At 37.4% G+C, this 19,135-nt stretch overlaps 2 protein-coding genes and 2 non-coding genes across 5 annotated transcripts; 3 read left to right on the top strand and 1 right to left on the bottom strand.

Annotated features, from left to right (window-relative positions):
• Positions 1-2,521: 2,521 nt before the first annotated feature.
• Positions 2,522-5,846, bottom strand: LOC103721621 (probable serine/threonine-protein kinase At1g01540). Of its 2 annotated transcripts, none has more exons than XM_039126681.1 (7): positions 5,075-5,846; positions 4,471-4,575; positions 4,208-4,330; positions 3,522-3,692; positions 3,305-3,434; positions 2,968-3,123; positions 2,522-2,824 (listed from the first exon to the last, which is right to left on the bottom strand). In XM_039126681.1, the coding sequence occupies exons 1-7, from the start codon at positions 5,689-5,691 to the stop codon at positions 2,717-2,719; spliced, it is 1,410 nt and encodes a 469-aa protein (XP_038982609.1). In that variant the 5' UTR covers positions 5,692-5,846; the 3' UTR covers positions 2,522-2,716. The 2 variants fall into 2 exon arrangements, with proteins under 2 accessions (XP_038982609.1, XP_008810112.1); XM_008811890.3 differs by having other exon boundaries at positions 2,968-3,177.
• A 4,358-nt stretch (positions 5,847-10,204) lies between these two features.
• On the top strand, positions 10,205-15,847 carry LOC103721622. Its single transcript, XM_008811892.3, has 5 exons — positions 10,205-10,752; positions 14,734-14,888; positions 15,082-15,148; positions 15,366-15,417; positions 15,495-15,847. Exons 1-5 carry the CDS (start codon positions 10,410-10,412, stop codon positions 15,577-15,579), a joined length of 702 nt encoding a protein of 233 aa, XP_008810114.1. The 5' UTR covers positions 10,205-10,409; the 3' UTR covers positions 15,580-15,847.
• A 1,881-nt stretch (positions 15,848-17,728) lies between these two features.
• LOC113463700 lies at positions 17,729-17,807 on the top strand. Its single transcript, XR_003388441.1, has one exon. It is a non-coding gene; the product is annotated as a small nucleolar RNA SNORD18 (small nucleolar RNA).
• A 107-nt stretch (positions 17,808-17,914) lies between these two features.
• On the top strand, positions 17,915-18,012 carry LOC113463701. Its single transcript, XR_003388442.1, has one exon. It is a non-coding gene; the product is annotated as a small nucleolar RNA R64/Z200 family (small nucleolar RNA).
• Positions 18,013-19,135: the final 1,123 nt, after the last annotated feature.

The raw sequence follows: 19,135 nt of genomic DNA on the forward strand, positions 1-19,135 counted from the left end.
AAAAAAATTCATATATAAATATTAAAAGATATCTAGAAATCAATTCAGTATAGCTGTCCTTATTCTTCTCATAGGCGTTTTAGGTGCCCAATAACTTTTGCATTAAAAACCTACTTTATTCTTAAGTTTGCAAGAAAAGATAAGATCTTTTCAGCAAAATGACACATTCTTAAGCCGAAGTATTGGGCGCCTGCAAAGATACCCATCAAACCTCGGCCATCGGCTTGGGGATCTATCTCTATCTTGGTGCTTGTGGGCTTTATGAAAATGCTGAGATTGCACAAAGAGTTGCAGAGGAGCTGTCTATTTATGGAACCGCAAGGAAACATCTGAAAGGAGAGTTTTAGGTTCACAGCAAGGGGGATGCAAGAACACCCACAAACTGAAAGGAATTATGAAGCATGGCTGAAGGGTGGAAAAGAGCCGACCTTAGATCAAGCCTGAATCTAGCCAAGCTTCAAGCTCGAAATATTTAAGCCAAATTTCCAGCTTAATTTAAACCAAATTTCGAACCAAACCGAACCGGGCACAAGCCTAAACGAGCAGTGTGTAAAATCCTTAGTTGTACCAGAAATTAATTCAAGCTTGAACTATGCTCATTTCGATCTTGAATTAAAGCTTCGATTTCAAGCTTGGCTCAATCTTGAATTGATATTTAATAGATTCAAATGTTAAAACATATGTCAATTGAAGTATTAGTCATAAAGCATAAGTTCAGAAAAGAATACTAAAAAAAATGCTGCTCGCTATGCGTGTCTATAGAAGACTGAGCCTTGTCGAGCCCAGCACGAACGAGCTGGGTCTTTTTCAGCTTGCCTTGAACCAGATTGAAAATCTCTCGTGAAGACCATCTAATCATGAACATTTTGAAACTCTAAGCTCTGGGACCGCAGGAAGGACGGAGATCTCTCCATTTTTGCATGAATAATGGAATCAAAAGGTTCCAAAAAAGACTCCTCACATCACTCTTCTTTTGGCAGTGCCCTAATGGCTTAAGGAACAAACCTCATAAACACCAGTCCAGACTTAAATTTAGTGCTCTTCCTTTCGGCTTTTTAGCTTTATTGTACTCCAGTTGGTCATTGTTCTCGTTTTCAAGCAAGTCTATTATTGCCCCACCCCAATTGGATCTGGAACGCCCCGATCTTATTTTTCCCAGCCTGGCATCTCTCACCTTCTACAGTCAGAGGACCACACGAGACTGCCTGGAATTAAAACTCCACCCGTTTGATCTTAATTTATCCACAAACCTTTAAACTCCACAATTCAAACCCGGCCTCACTATAAAAGTTCGTGAGCAACTACTACCAGAGTGATTGCATTTACCTAGGTTTGCTTACATTAATGAACTGGTCTTGTGCTCTTGTCCCATATACACTGTCGAGTATTCTCACTGAAGGCTAACCTTCTTCCAATAAATTTGAAGTGCAACATCGTCCCACATTCTACTCATCCATGACACACCAGATTAAAGAACCTCTATCCAGCAGTGTCCCACTGTAGGTCTGGTGCCTGGAACTGTGGGATGAACCATGGGTCGCATTAGATTTGGATAGAATTGTTTCGAGGACATCAACTACCAGATGAACAAAAAAAGTTTGCTACAAATGCAGTTACTTTCACTTTTCCAACAATAGCAATAATAATTAGCAACGGTAATAAGGATTCCTATATTTTCACATTCCAATAAATTATTTTAACTGAAAAATTACGTACTTAGCGGGGCATTGTAGGTCCTTGGCATAACACTGAAATACAGTGATCTGAGAATTCATATACTGTGAAGCCGTCGGTGGCCAATCTTCAGGAAGATTAACCAAGAACAGTGAATGGCTTCAGAAGAGAACTATTTAAGAGAGGTAAGCTGCATGGTATACCATGTTTATGAAGGCCGACTCAATTATATTTGATGCGACAAAAGGGAAGGTGCTGATTTTTGAAACATAGATCTACCAATATTACTCAAGAGGATTGATGCAGAGGGTGTGGTGGAAATGTTAATCTTTTCATTATTAAAGGCCAGTGAAGCAGCCATGAGTGGATACAGTCCGAACCAACAAATATAAATGGATTTTGAATGTAGATGGTCCAGGGAGACACAACATGTGAGCACACATGCATCTATTGATCTATGAAGGTATCAGGCATGAAAGAACCAATTGACTTCAGGGAAATGAGGCATAAACAAAGAAGCCATCACAAAATCTGAAGGCAATAAAAGCACACGAAGCAGCTCATTATAGGTAAAAAAAAAATCAAACAGCATCTACTAGATAACACGAGATGCAAAAGCAAGGCAAGAAATTGTTTAGACTGTTTATCTCTATTCTATATTACTGATATAAATGATGTTTCTTGAGATAAGTGCATAAAAGGAACTGCACACAAGAGGTAAAAAATATAAGGGACATTTTAGATCCCACTGTGAAGAGGCCGCATGAGGAGGAGCTCATGAAAAAGGAAAATTCAATTCAGATAACATCTATTTGTAGACACAAGCTGAAAGAGCAAAGCAAGATGCTGCAATTTGGAATTCTTTACCAATATATGTCATTAAATATTATAATCATAAATGGATGTTTCCTCAAACAGAAATCATTTGGCCAGCATGATGCTGAATGCAAGATGAGAATGCAACATTAAATGGTTAAAAATGGAAGAATTCCATTATCCTTTCAAGGTTACAAATGCAAATGGCCAGTCACCTACTTTGATCCTATGATCGCCACCTTGTCTGATGGTCACGCCTGCTGAAGCTTCCCTCCTCTCTTTGGTTGTACCCATCCAATGGCTTTGCAGATGCTTCTTGCCCAAGTTCGTGATTCTGTGACAGGGTTGCAGAAAACAAACGGGTCAAGCAGTGAACGAATTTAACTGGTAGCAGAAGCAGAGTTTTTTGAGCATTCTATTGCAAGCACTCAAGTGGAATATGAGTTGAGTCAGATCCATAAGGATAGATTGGCGTACATCAGGAAATAGCAACTCATCCATTTCAAGCATGTAGACCACATGTCCTATTTTAGGCCGTTTCTGTGCATCAGGGTCAACACACCGCACGGCCACCAGAAGTGCCCGTTTGAGTGCTTTGGGAGATGGTTCCTCAAGCATCTTAGGATCGACAACCTGCTCATATTTCTCGTGTCTGAGCATTTTTTTCAACCATTTAACCAAATTCACCTAAGAAAAACAATATAAAAGGTTCAAATTTAGCTCAGTTGTTCTATCACTAAGAAAGAAAACTCTTTTCTTAGGGTGTTTAAACAGGCGATAACGTAGACAGATGAGTTTGGAGGAAGAAAGCAACCTCCCTAGGTGGTCTTCTGTAATCCACGGGGGTTCTCCCAGATATGATCTCCATGATAAGTACCCCAAAGCTGTAAACATCACTTCTCTCATTGAGCATCCCAGTGCAAGCATACTCAGGTGCCACATAGCTGCAATAACCAATGAGAATTCGGTCCCATAGATCTCTGATTACCGCAAGGAAAATGTAAACATATTGATTAGGAATTCAAACTAACCCAAAGGTCCCCATGACGCGAGTTGTTACATAACTCCTCTCAGAACCTAAGAGCTTAGCAAGCCCAAAGTCTGAAACCTTTGGATTCCACTGCTGGTCAAGTAGTATGTTGCTAGATTTGACATCACGGTGAACAACCTTTGGTTCAAGCCCCTCATGAAGATAGGCCAACCTGTAAGCCATGTTATCAATATAATAAGATTGATCGTTCAGTCTCACAATTAAATTCATTTTGGGGAGGAAAAAATACATTATTATGACAAAGAAAAGTTTGCTTGCAAAAGAAGCACTGTAAAGTGAATGATTGTCTTGGCTTAATTATTTACTTATTAAAAGACAAAATAAGCTAGCATTTAAAAAAAGGAGGCATGCTTTATTTGTACACGACTGAATATGAATGCCATGCCTTACAACTTCACCTTTCAACACTAATACATATTGACTACATTATGCTTTGTTTGACTGTCTATTGAACATTTAAATATTTACAGGATATTATAGTTCTACGAAGCATATGTGGTAAGCTAATAAATTAGACTGCTTTTTTGATATTTTTTGTAAAATGCTCATAGCTATAATCCTCTCCTCCATTTAGATTCCTCTGTTAGTTAAAGCAAAAATATTGCCGTAATTTAATTCCCTAGTCCAAGAGGAAATGAAACAAATGTCACGGAAGGAATATTGTACCCTTTGGCTGTTCCCAGTATTATCCTCATCCTGATATCCCATGTCAGCGGACTCACTTCCCCAACATCCCCATGAAGCCACTGATACAGATTACCATTGTCTGCATACTCATAGACAAGCATCCTGGCCAAAAGAAGGACGTAGATCACCATTTAAAACATTTAATCCACAGCCATTCCATCTTAAGCATTGTCTTCAATATTTTCAAATCATTTTAACAAAAGAAATCAGCACATAGATCCTTTTAGAGCAAGTAGAAATACCTGTAAGCCCCCTCAGCACAGTAACCAAGAACTCTGACCAGATTCTTGTGCCTAGCGCGTCCAATTGTCTCAACCTCTATTCTGAACTCCTCTTCTGCTGGACCCCTGATTAAAAAAAGAAAATCCATGGTCTTTCCTCTTGTAACTAATCAAGAAATCATAATGAAAAAACCAATGACTTGCTGAATACAAAAAAAAAAAAATGCTGAAAGGTCAAAATAAGAACACCAAAAACAACACAATAGACGATTAAAGAAATTAAAAAATATGCAGGAAATGGGGTAAATTTCCAATCTTTTATCTTAAAATCTACAACCAAGTCTACCAAACAAAAAGTTAATGATTTTTTTAAGATAAAAAAACAAACCAGCAAGGCACCAACCAAAATGTTATATAGACAACAAACTACTGATGTTTTATCAGCATAAACAACAAACAACTAAAAACATGAATTCATCAGTAAAAACTAAAAAGAGAGAGAATTTCAAATATTTATCCCAAAATCCACCACCAGTTGCAAAGTTTACTGCTTTCATCCGAATAAAAAGCAAAGATAGCGCGATTCATCGACGGATTTGGGATGGGAATAAGGGCAGGCGCGAACCTATTATTGAGCAAGTTCTTTATGGCGACTACGGTGCAATCCGCGAGTACCCCGCGGTACACGGTCCCGTACGCACCCTCTCCAATGACATTCTCCTCAGCGAGCCCCCCCGTGGCCTCCTCCATCTCCCGCAGCGTATACCACTGTCCCCAACCCAGATGCGACACCTCCGGCGTCCCGCCGCCCCCCATCGACGGCGTCGTCCCCTCCGCCGTCTCCTGGCTCTCCCCGCTCTTCGTCGTCGACGCCGACGGCGGAGCCGGCACCGGCGCCGGCGGGCGGTGTTGGTCGGCCAGCACCACCCGGTGGTCCGCCTTGCCGCCGATGTCGATCTGCACTTCGGCGGCGGAGGAGGGGGCGCGTTGGCGGCGGTGGTGGTGGTGGACAATCTCGGGAATGTCCTTGGGGGCGGACGGGGTGGGGTCATGGAGGTGGAGCTTGGGGGGTTTCCTGGAGGCGGGGCGGCGTCGGGAGGTGAGGCAGAGGGCGAGGAGGAAGAGGACGAGGACGATGGCGGCGCCAACGCAGATGCCGATCACCACCCACAGCTTCAGCCCGAAAATGGACGTCGGCTTCGACAGCACGCCGTTCAGAAAATTGCCGTCCCAGAACGACATTCTTCAATTCTTTCCGTCGTTCAATATATTAAAAGTAACAAGAATTAGAGAGAACTTCCTGTGAAAGAAAGAAATATAATGACAGTAAAAGAGAGAGACAGTTTTGGAGAGTTGAATGGAGTCTGGGGGGCGGAGCGAGGGCCGGGCTCCCTTAATTCTTTATTTCTGTTGTTGCTAAAAAGAAAACGGGGGCGGCGGTTGAGAAGCAGAGGAAGAGGACCGGAATGGGGGTCTGCGTAACGGAATCTCCCGTTCCGGTTATTTTTTTTTCATAAATATTCTTTTAAAAATTTAAAATTGCGGGAATATCTCCTTCAAATCTATATTTATTTCTATATTTTTATACAAATATTCCTAATAACGATTTTTCTAATACTATTAATAAAAATTATATTTATTTTTATTAAAAATAAAATTAATTTTTAAAATTATTTTTTGTACCTTTCATCGCTATTATTTTATAAATATTTCTTTTTGCAACATTTTAGTCATTTTAATTTAAAATCGTTAATTTTTTTAATAGGATTAAATAATGTAGATATAAATATAAAAATAAAAATAAAAAAATAAAAAGCAAACAAAATATTTTACAAGAATATATATATATAAGTATCAATTTTGAAATAATAATTATGTAAAATTAGATATTTAGGTGGATACTTAATAAAAATTTTTTTTTTTTTGGTCAAATGCAAAGGAGGGTGCTGGCGGCTGACGTGTGCGGAAGGTCTGGCAGCCAGCCGACAACTTTACAAATTTACCGAAGGGAATTAGCGAGGGTTCGTTAATGCAGCGGAATTGTTATTTTTTAATTACGGAGATTGATATGATAAAGATAAGAAGGGCATGATTTTAGATATCTCGAATGAATACCTATCACTTAATAATTTGATGTGCCATGGAAGTGGGACCTAACTTAGGTAAACCACCATTTATATGCTCTCGAAGCAATCCTATGTTGGTTGTTGGTTAGTTTTGCTCGCACTTGATCTTTATGTTAGTTGCATGCGGAGAAAGCAGGATAGATTTGACAAACGTAGCAACACAAGTTTGAGACATGTAGTCCATATATTAAATGTGAGACATGTATTTATTATCTTATACATGTAAAAGAATATTCATAGCTAGTTCATTTGATTTTGAATGGAGATAGAGCAGTTGTACTTCTTGATCTTAACTAACCAACCCTTAGCATTATATTTGTGTGAGAATGGCAATAGATAGGAATGACAAAATTTGCCCTATTCGCATCCAAACCTATTTAAAATCTTACTATCTGAAACCCATCCCATCAAAAAATGCTAAATTCATCGAGCATCCAAATCTGCCTGATTAATCTTTATTCAAATGATTTTTTTTGGATGGGTCGGATACCCAACTCGAAATTACAAAAAAAAAAAAAAAAAAAAAAAAACAACAGAGGTGGAAGAGGGGGGGGGGGGGGGGGGGGGAGATATTTGCATAATAATTTAAATATAATTAATATCAAATAAAAATTAATAATACATCAAACTTTCAATTCAAACTTAAATAAATAATCATAATCCATGATGCCAACATCAAAACCATAATCTCCTCATCTCTCTATTGTATATATATATATTTATAAAATTTTATCTCTCTCTCTCACACACACATATATACATATATGTACACGTATGTACACATAAGTACACATGTGTGTGTATATATATATATATATATATATATGTATATGTGTAGACATATAATCGAGTTTAGGTACTGTATACTCAAGGGTCAAATTTTAAAATAACGTGTTTTAATTTTACATTCTAAATTTTACAAGATTTTGCTAAATAGGTCCTATTAAAATTTAGGATGTGTTACATATCTGAAGAAAACTCGCTACTCTGCCATCTCTATATTTGTGCCTGAATCATATTTCCATCAAAAAATATCTTTTAAAGCTCTAGGATGTTGCAAGGTCCTTTGGCAAATCTTTTCAGACGAGTACTTCACCCGTTCTTTATTATTTGATTTTAGATTGTAGTTCCTCACATTTCCACGATATATAGGTGGTTCTCTATCTTCTTTACAAATAAGATACAAAGTATAATGCACTAGAAACAACCACCACTTGAAACAAATATGGCGTCATTCAAAACCCAAGAAATGGATCACTTTGCTTCTCTGCGTATTTAAACCCAAAAAGATACGAAGCAACATATTTGCAATCTAGGTAGCAGCCGAAGTGAAGGGATGGCGGCACCAAACATCAAGGCCACTCCGGACATTCTCCTCTCTCTGCATTCTTAAAAAGAATAAAAATAAAAGTTTTTTTGCATACATATTTTTCTAAATATTAAAATTTGCATGAATATTTTTTCAAAATTGATATTTGCATGTATATTCTTATAAAATACTTATTTTGTATGTTTACCCTTTATTTTTCTTTTTCTTATATATATATATATATATATATATGCCCATCCCATCTAACGTCATTAAGAAATTAGTGATTTAAAATTAAAAATAACTGAAATACCCATAGGTAGATGTACAAAAAAAAAATTGAGCAGAAAAATATAATTTTATTTTTTTCTATTTCATCATGTTTTAGTTCCCAATGCACACCTCACTCTAGCTATTGTACTCGAATTTGATAACTGATCTCCACAAAAACTAGTTTCAGGAGGCTCTAGGTTCTTGAAAAGGGGTCTTTCACTTGAGACTAATTCTCTAATTTTTTTCTCGGTAGAGTCCACAAATCAATAGTCACTTTAGTTTTTTTATCCTTTGTTTCAAGCAATCTCAACATCCAATTCGTGTAACAATTTGAGCAATATTTAGTTGTGGCATCTGCTCTCTACTCCAATTAGTATTGGCCTAATCCTAGCAAGTCATAGTCAAGTCAATGGATCTTAAAAAGAAGAAAAGTATGTTAAAACTTTCTTTTATTAGTTTCTTATTTTTTGTAACTTTAAATCTAGGTAATGGCCCTAATCTTTTTCAAAAAATTGAGAGATTTCTTTTCCCATAGAATTTTAAGTTGCAATCCAAATTGTTTGTCCTAGAAGTAATATCCTTTAGAATGAACTATTGTATTCATGTGGTCAATGCTAGGATCTACATAGATGTGAACTGTGGAGACACTACCATTTTTTATCATTGGTTATCAATCATATCTACTTGGTGTTATAGTATCTTGGTGGCTGTACAAAAAGCTTCACATTGAAACCCATTCTGAATCAATCCAACTTCTCCCACGGTTGAAAGGTTCAGATTTACGAAGAAAGGCCGTAAAATTGTCTATCGGACTCATCTCCACGCATACGGAGCAGCGGAGAGAACCTACAGATCCCGCTATGTATGAATCGCCCGCTTTAGCAAAAAAAAAAAAAAAAGAAAAAAAAAAGAAAAGAAAAGAACCTACAGATGTATCCTAGAATGGATCACTTGACAAAGAAAGGCCATTAGAGTTGTATAAAATAGCCTAAAAGATGGTTTTGTGGCCTAAGATGTCAGACTCATCGGATATGAGTCAAATTAGTTGTATAGGCATTTGAACATCATGATTACATTAGATGCATTTGTTCCACATTCACTACAGAAATACAAACAAGTATAGATTCTTTTTATATCCCACTAGTTATTAAGACAAAAACAATTAGTTTGAATGTTTGACAAATATAGCTATAAAAAAGCTTCCTATTATTATACAACATGTTGTAAGTGATTTTCCTTTCTGTTGTTAATGAATGTTTACTGTTGTTTTTTTTTTTTTAATTTTAAAGATCAGTGAAGCTGCATAAAGATATACTCTCCCTCAAATTTTTCTAGCCTTTTAAATTATGATGAAGTAAGATGCCAACTTTGATAAAAATAAAACAAAAATTTTCAACATGATAAAAAATGACCGAACTTATTAATTTGAATAAAATTACCCAGCAACATGCAATATATGTTTAAAGAGAAATTATATAAAATTTTAAATCATGCAATTAAATATACTTTAATAATTATTATTTATTCTTTATATTTTTATATTTATCTACTCTCATAAATATCATAATTAAATAGTTTTTTATCCTTCTACAGCTAATATTTCTAATTTGTTACTCACATCAATATTTTTATGATACTTTACCTGTTTGCTTGCAATACAATTTTAATTTTTAATTTTTAATTTATTTTCATAAAATGTTGATGAGAAAATAATGAAAAAAGAATATTATTTGGAATGATCTCATCAAAAAGGAAATGCTTTATTATATTTTTTTTCTATATAAACTTGCAATCAAAATTTATGACTTTCTTATTTATTTGCTATAACAATTTGTTAATAAGTTTCATTGAATATTGAGATATTTATTTATTTATTTATTTCTATGATTTTAATTAGGTATCTTATTTATTTAAAATTAAGATTTTAATTTTAATTTCTTTAATTTTATATAACCATTAATCAAGATTGTATAGGTTATTTAGAAAACAAATGAAAGGATATTTTTAGATAAAAACTTATGGATAAACTCTAAGAAGAGTATTTTCGTCAGTTTGGACGTTCCCTGAACCGTTTCGTTGGCTGTCAAACGCCGAGAGCTCGGTTCCACTCCTCCTCAACCGGAGCTTCTCGCACAGCCACAGTCCGAGGAGGCCATTCTTTGCGCTTTCCCTTCCTCCATCTCGATAACAAATCCCGGTGACTCGTCCGCTTAACCCTTACAGTCGGTCACCGGAGAGATATCCTTTCAGCGATGGCATCGTCTCTCTGCCTCTCTCCCATTCCCCACCTTAATTCTCGCCACCGGCACGCCTCCCGGTGGCCGCCTCTCCGTAAATCTTGCGATTTCCGGCGTTACGGCAGGAAGCCCAGCTCGCCTGCGAGCGACGGGGACACCCAGTCGGAGAATGCGGTGCTCAGGATGGCGTGGTACGGCTCGGAGCTCCTGGGGATCGCCGCCTCCTTCTTCCGGCCTGCTCCCCCGACGGCCCCGGTTGAAGATCTCGTCGGAGATGGGGATGGACTGGGGTCGATGACTCGTGCACAAGTGGTGGAGGCCATCAAAGAAGACTTCCAGCGCTCCTACTTCGTCACAGGTTTGGAATAATTCAGTGATTAATTAAAGATTTATTCTGATTTTTCAAACTTCACTTTATCAATGAAAAAAAAAGGAAAAAGGAGAAGAAAAGGAACAATTTCTTCTAATATTCTTAGATTGGAGGAAGTTTTAGATTTTCATATGGAAAATTTGGTTGCAGAGATCCAGTGAGGAAAGTGGAAAGAGTGACTAGTAATGCATTTACTGAATCTTATTTAATTGAATCGAAATAAGATAGAGGAAAAGTGTTAACAGGGCAAAGGCTTTCTCTTTGGAGCAAGAGGATATATAACCAGAGCCCATAAGACAGGGCTGGGTGGGGATGCAGTAGTAATTTTCTTATAGACTGATAAAAAATGAAGAATGAAAATAAACAGCTAGTAGCAAAGCCCTGGGGATCATGTCTGAGAAAAACTTGAAAAATCATTATTGAGCACCTTTTTACTAATCTGATTAAGGTCAATTCAATTTGATAAGTGCCAAGTGTTAATGACTGCCAAGTGTTAATGTGTGCTTTGTGTACCTTAGTATGCAACATTTTTGACATCTAGTCAAACCTAACATGGAGATATTATTTACCATTCGAAGAAAAGATTAGATAGACATTGTGTGTGTGTGTGTGTGTGTGTGTGTGTGTGTGTGTCTATATATATATATATATATATATATATATGTATGTATGTTGAGTGGTTACTAAGCTGACTAGACAATGATACTTTTTCTATTCTTGATTTTATGTTATAGTATATCTAATAAAGTAAGACATTCACTGGACAAACATATTAGCACAAACATTCATATGTTGAAAAATACTGTATGATTATTCAACAGTGCCTTATGTTGAATAAACTTGGTTTTATTTTAAATATGTGAAAGGGATGCAAGGAAAAAACAGCACACTTAACTAGAATTGTGTAGAGACCTAGAATTATTCTATTTTGTACTAGGAAGGGTTAAGAGTTGGAGTTCCAACAGTTTTGTCAGGATGTCCTTGAAAGTATACTTCAAAATATTTTGGCATCCATGCACTACTAGGCATGCTACAATGGAAACTAGCCAGAATATATGCAGCATCTCTCATTGGACATATGCCAAATACAAGGAGTCATATTATATGACAGATTCCACACTGGTTCCATGTATTTAACCAATATCAAATCCACTTACAGACTCTAAAATATACACTCCATGTCATAGAAAAAAAACTCGAAAGAATACAGATGGACGAAGACAGCAGACTATTCATGTGCCACTATGTATACTTTAGTATTTAAACCACCACACAATATTCTCTAATATGTCAATAGAAGTTACTGAGAATCCTAACTATATAACATTGTCAATGGAACTTGACATTGTTTGTATATAAGTATACTATTTTCATGCAAATACTTAATGTGTTGCCTTGGGATAGTATCACAGGTTTGTTTCTAAAGATCAGCAGACCATTTCAACACTGATGTTCTCTGATATTACAAATTGACCAGTATTGAAGCATGTGCTTTGCACATGTTAGATAAAAGCACACAATGACAATCGTTTCTGATTGATCTGCTACCATTTGTCTCTCACTTACATTATGTATGGCATCTTGGGTAAAAGGAGGTATATAGATCGCTGTCATGCAGCCGAATAAAAGCCCATCAATGACAAAGCCATTGTGGTTGTATATGTAACATTAACCAACAAACCTTCTCTCTAGGTTTGGCTGAAAGATCAAAGGCATGGTTCCGTCCAAGCTTGTAGAAGCTCTATGACTAGTTTCTGACCTGATTCCAACCCTCTGCATCCTTGGACAATAGAGGAGCTTCCATGAAACCTGAAGGGTTGATCCTTGGACAAGTAGCGAAATCTTTCTTGATTATGCAGCTTGTGATGAGTCAAAGGTGAATTTGAGTTTTCATTGTAATACATGTTCATGCTTCTTTTTCCCCACTCTTTTTGGATGGTGCCTTAAGAACTAAGAATATTGATGACACCGAATAAGTTCGTCATACACTAAAGATGCAGCACAATGGCATAACGTTCATGGCCACGAAGAATTATTGTTAATACCAGAAAAATCTAGGCAAGGTTCGCACTTCGCAGTTTCGGTAACGGTATCAGTGCCTGACTGGTAGAGTACCGTACCGTACCGACACTCAATATGCAAATAAGTAATGGTTTGGTACAGTATTTTTTTGCTCGTTTTTTTTATTTTTTTTGTTTTTGAGAATTATTTTAAGGTTTATGAATGTTTAAAATAGTTTACTTTGGAGTACACAATTAAAGGAAAAAGAAAAGGAGAAGAGAAAACGGAAAGAAAGAAGGGAAGGAAAGAAGAAGAAAAGGAAAGAAAGAAAGGACAGAAAAAAGAGAAAATGGAAAGAAAGAAAGGAAGGAAAGAATAAGCAAAAAGAAAAGAAGGAAAGAAGAAGAAAACGAAAGAAAGAATGAAAGGGAAGAAGAAGAAAAGGAAAGAAATAAATGAAGGAAGAAAAAAAAAAAGGAAAAATGGTGCAGCCCAAAATAGAAAAGGACCGGTTCAATAAGGCCCTTGCTGGTTCCTTGAGCAATGCAATCAAACATGGCTGTAAGTCCGTTACCATGTCTTTTATTTTTCAGTAAAAGGTAACTTATTTAGTTAGGTTTTCTTTTTATTAAAACTATCATTTAGGGTCCTTTTAGGATTCTCTAGGTGTCTTTGGTCTCTAGATTGATTGTAGAGTCAAAAAAGAGAGGACTCAATTAGGAAGGTAATTGCTGGCCGGATAATCCAGATTAGGATTGTTCTTAGCCAGCTGTGTTTGAGAATTTGTTTTAGAGTCCTAATTAGGAAATAAAGGAGACTGGTTATCCCTATTAACGGGCATCAGTGACCTGAGATACGTGCGATGGATTTTGTATCCAGGAATTGATATTAAAAGAAAGGCCTCAGGCAGCCTCCTTTCGTTCTTCTCCTCTCTTCTTATCTTCTTGCTTCCTCTCTTATTCTTTCATTTTCCCTTTTAATTCTATTTACTTATCCTCGAATCTGAATTGACTTTTCGGCTGTTCTTAGCAGATTTCTTATTGACTTTCAGAGCAAATCAATCTATTCCCCAACTGGCAGTCGATTCATATTTAGTGGCTCATTTTCCAACTAGTGCTACAAAAAAGAAAGGAAGCAAAGAAGAAATTAAAATAAGGAAAGGAATAAAATAAGTAAAGAAAAAAAAAGAAAAAAGGAAGGAAAGAAGGAGAAGAAGCTTAAAAAAAAAAAAAGAAGAGAGGGAGAAGAAAAGAAATGAAATGAAGGAAGAAAGGAAAGAAAGAAGAGGCAAAATGAATGCAAGAAAGAAAGGCAGAAGATAAAGAAAGGAAGGAAAGAAGGAAAAAGGAAAAAAGAAGAAATAAATAGAAAAAAAAAAGGTAAGGGGCCCGAACCACCTCGAACTGCTGCCAATTGAGTGAACCGGGCGGTTCCACTCGGACCGGGCTGGTTCAAGTCCTTTACCAACCTAAACAACCGAACCAATCTGATGACGCACTGGTTCAGGTTAGTACATCCTGAACCAGTCAATTCATGTTAATTTGGCGATCCTTGAATCTAGGGGAGAGGTCAAATCAAAGCTGTGTGCATCTTGCAACTTTTCAGCTTGCATGGCTGCATCTCAAGATCTGAAAAATTCATTATGGTGTAAATTTTCACACTTGCAAATATTAGGAAGCAATGTCTAGCCTATATAAGTGACTATAAGTCTTGGAACTAATGGCTGCATGAGTGGCATGTTACTTGTTAAGACATCATAATTTTGAAAATGTTTGAACGGTTTAACAAAAGAAAATTTTTGAAAGGAAACAATGTATATCAAACTACAGTTTAGTGCAGTGATTTTGCCTGATGAAATTGATGGCCATTTTTATGTTATCTTCTCTGATATATACAAGACACATAACCAAACAATACTTCATTTAATTACTGTTTTTCTTTGGGCTTATTAATGATTTTTCTTTTCAGGAAATTTGACCGTCAATGCTTATGAAGAAGACTGTGAATTTGCTGACCCAGCAGGTTCTTTCAGAGGTCTCCAGCGTTTTAAAAGAAATTGTTCAAATTTTGGATTACTGCTCGAAAGTTCTAATATGAAACTCAAAGAGTGGGAGGACTTTGAGGTGAATTTTTGGTCAAATAATTTTCATAGCTGGCTTTTTAGGGTAAATTGTCTGAGAAAATATTTCTTCTCCTATCAACGAACATGACAAGCACACAAGATTTTGCTCATTCGGTCTATTGCAATTTCTCCTGGCTCTCCAATCTCCTTAATGGAAGTTATTCTGAACTGATAGTAGTAATGGATTGTTGCAGGATAAGTCAATCGGTCATTGGCGTTTTAGCAGCATCATGTCATTTCCTTGGAGGCCTATCCTTTCTGGTATTCAGCACACTACCATATAAAATAGTGATACCTTTTACTATATACCTTTTCTTCTTACCAGCCATCTTATGATAACATCTTGCATTAATTATCTATTGGTTGCATGCCAAGTGCAGTATCTCAAAACTAATCAAATTAGATGTTCTTCTAATTCTTGTTTTCAAATATTAATTGAGTTGTAGCAACTATTGATGATTTCTTTTTTCCCCTCCAGCTACCGGGTACACAGAGTACTACTTTGATGCTCAATCAGGGAGAGTGTGCAGGCAATTATACTCTTTTGTTATATTAAAACTCCCATTGGTTTTTGGCATCACATTAACATCACTTACCTTTCATTCAGGCATGTGGAACATTGGAATGTTCCAAAGATGGCGCTTCTTAAGCAAATATTGAGGCCAAGCCGCTGGGTATGGGAAAAACAGTGAAGACCTTCAACTATCAGGTGCATGTCCAACCACTCAAATAATGATTTGCTGTAAATACAAAGGTGTGATCAAGAATGTGTTAACATGAAGCTGAAATAATGCATGTTTGTGCCTGGTAGAGCAAAAAGGGTTGGTGCATGAAATGGCATTTTGTTTAGACCACCAAAGAAGAGAGGATTGTGACATTCTACTAGGCCATTAATGTACAAGAATGAGAATCTACTGTGAAAGCCTTTGGATATTTTAAATATGACTGGACTTTGTGGTATGATATTTCTATCACGTATGACATTGTCCTGTATTTCTTCGGCAAACAGAAGATGATCGCTTTGCAAACAAGGAACAGAGAGAATAAACCTATAAAGATTTACCCTTTTAGCCATTGCCTACATCCTTGTCCACTTGATTTCAGTTGATTATTAAAAAATCTGTGTCTCTCAATCTTAACCCAACTCAACCTGATCTTGGCTCGGGATTTCTCTAATCTAAATGTCAAACTGAATCCAGGGTAGACCGAATTAGTTGAGTCGGTTTGGATTTTGCCATATTAATTGTGTTATATGGGTTGAATAGAAATTTATATGATAAGGTTTGGGACATTTTTTGTCCGATTAATATATGTTGGACTGAGAGCTTAGTCATTTATCAATTTTTTTGATGGCACATTTATATATATAATGTAATAAGATTAAAGATATAATTAAACAAATATATAAATAGTCTATAAAAAATATAATTATAAGATATATAAAGATCGAGTTCAGGTTGGGTTTACATTCAATACCAACTGAGGCTTATTGAAACCGAGTCTGGAAATTTTGAGTCCAAGCTCAATTTGAATTTAGATAAGTTTCATCCAACCTTGTGTAACGTGCTAGTTGGAGGGGCAAGTTCAGGATTGAGTCCAATTCAGCATATATCCTTAAGGTTTGTTTAGGTATCTGTTGTGAGTGTGGTACCAAATTTAGTCCCATACCGACTAGGCAGCGGAAAGGTCTGTGCCTTATAAAGAGGGGAAACATCTTTCCTCACGAGGCACCTTTTGTGGGGCAAAACCGTGCGGGTATCCCTCTGTGACGCGCGGGCCGGAAAAAATTTCTTCCGTAGCGCTGGACACGCGGGCCGGAGTCCCAGAGCGGACAATACCTCGTGGGGGACGCGGGCCTTTCATTGTTGTCAGTTGGTTGGGACTGTGCTGTTGTCGGATCGGAAGGCCTGCAACAAATGGCGCGCCAGGTAGGGGCCCGCCCGCATATAGAAACTCTCCCTGGGCCTGGAGGGCTGCGTCGGCTCAGGCCGGCCCAGGACCTTCTCGCTGGGGGGCTATGTTGTGGGTGTGGTGCCGAATTTAGTCCCATACCGACTAGGCAGCGGAAAGGTCTGTGCCTTATAAGGAGGGGAAACCTCTATCCTCACGAGGCGCCTTTTGCGGGGCAAAACCGTGCGGGTATCCCTCCGTCAGCGCTGGACGCGCGGGCCGGAGTCCCAGAGCGGACAATACCTCGTTGCTGGATTTATGGATTGGGCTGTTTATTTTAGCGTGGCTCCATATCAATCAAACATCTTTTAAGCCAAATTATGTGAGAAGAAAAAGAAAAAAATTAATGGGTTTTTTTCTTGCCGTAGCTCAATAGGCCCCCAAATTGAGATTTAGGCTGAAATTTGGGCAGGCTTTAGAAGATTTGAGATCTGGCCGGCGACTGTCGATCATATTCCTCGCTCGGCTGGCGTCTAGGGTTAGGGTTTTATCGAGACTGCCTATAAAATGCGCACAAGGGCCGCCGCTTGCAGCCTACCGGCCTCCAAATCCTACCCCTCCTCGTCGCAGCCTCTTGGCTTTCAACGCTTCCTATCTTTCGGTGGAGGCCGCTGCCCTGGTTTCCACTTTTCATTCTCCTCTCCCCCCACCCAGCTCTCGTCCCCTCCATTTTTACTTGTATTTGCTTTCTTGAAATCGAATAATTTATTCCCTACCCTCTACGATAGGGATCAATTGATGAGGACACTGCAACATTTTCAAACAATAATCTATTTCATGATTCGTAGTATTTCCCTCGATCTGATCTCATCCTCTGGTTATCTATATTTTATTTTTATCATCGTTTTTGTTAAATGTTTCGAGTCATCTGTTCATAAGAGTTTAATTCGTGGGAGATGATGATGAAAATATATTGGTCCGTGTTTCTGATTACACCGTGACTGATACTTTAGCACAAATCTCTGATCCCAGACGAGGAAAAAACAGAAGAGTTTCTTAAACTCCTGACATTATCTAATTGCTCTGTAGTTATTTTTCTGATTCCTTTGGTATAATATGCCTTCTTGCTTAATTTTTCTGACGCTATGATGAATTATGAAATACTATCTTCGCATATCAGACTTCAGAGATGCTTGTGCGTCTATGAGAAGATGTTTCATTTTTCTGAGCAACATCTCGTGATGTTACCGGTTTTTTGATCTTAAAGTATCTGTTTAGTTGGCTCTCGAGCCTAAGCTCATAGGATGGCACTTCGGTTCTTCTTCTTCTTAATGATTTTTTTTTTTTTTTTGCTAGAGCGGGTGGATAATATCTGACAAGTATGGATACACCTAATAAAATCAAAAAACAAAATATCTCGAATGCCGAGGACAACTCTCCATCTCCAGCCCACAGGGTTTACCGGAGTGACTGGCTACATAAGCAGCCATTCAGTCTGCAGCTCCGTTAGCTTCACAAAACACATGCTTGGTCTGAAAGGCTCCTCCATCTTCCACCATTGTCGCAAAGAGTGGATACAACCATTACCTCTTGAGCCTCCTCGGACCCAATTAATGACCATGGCTGAATCTCCCTTCAGGATAATGATATTTTGGTTCTTCGTGTGGGTCGCATCCGCTAGTTTGCTGTTAAAGGAACCTGGAGTGCCAGTTGTCTGCTACTTTTCTATTAGGTGATTTAAACTTTAAGCAGCTGTAGAGCAAATTGGCCTTTTATTTAATGTTTCTGTTTGGTTACTGAGAAAGTGAATGAAAGAAGAAAAATATATTTTTTTGGTTTTTGTTGTAATAAGAAATTTCAGAAAAAAGATTTTTTTCTTTGATTTATGTGCATTACTCTTTTCTAAAAAAGCTATCTATACAATTTTGTAGTTCAACTAAATGTTACTGATTTGTGTTTTCGATGAAAAATGCTTGATGCTTCATTTTATTGGTTAAGTTTTATAGGATAGGATAAAGACCATCCTGCATTTTGTATATAATTGCAAATATCTTCATGCGTTTCAAATTATTGCAATGACAATCTTTTATTTTTGCATGTTGCTACAATATGGTCCACCCTCCACCCAATTCTGTTCATGGTTTGCCAGAGCCAAGATTTTCTACAGTGTGTGTTTGGCACCCAATGATCTTTCTCATAACACAACTTTCTGTAGCGTGCATCTTGCACTGCAGAGGATCTGAGCTCATCCACCTAACATTGTTTTTCACTAGCATATTTTATAAGTTTTTTAGGAGTTCTCAAATGTTGAGTTGCTGCCTTGAAGCCACATTGGTCTTTGATTCTTTGCCAACTCCT

Source organism: Phoenix dactylifera, chromosome 5 (genome assembly GCF_009389715.1).
Source record: "Phoenix dactylifera cultivar Barhee BC4 chromosome 5, palm_55x_up_171113_PBpolish2nd_filt_p, whole genome shotgun sequence".
Taxonomy (NCBI): domain Eukaryota; kingdom Viridiplantae; phylum Streptophyta; class Magnoliopsida; order Arecales; family Arecaceae; genus Phoenix; species Phoenix dactylifera.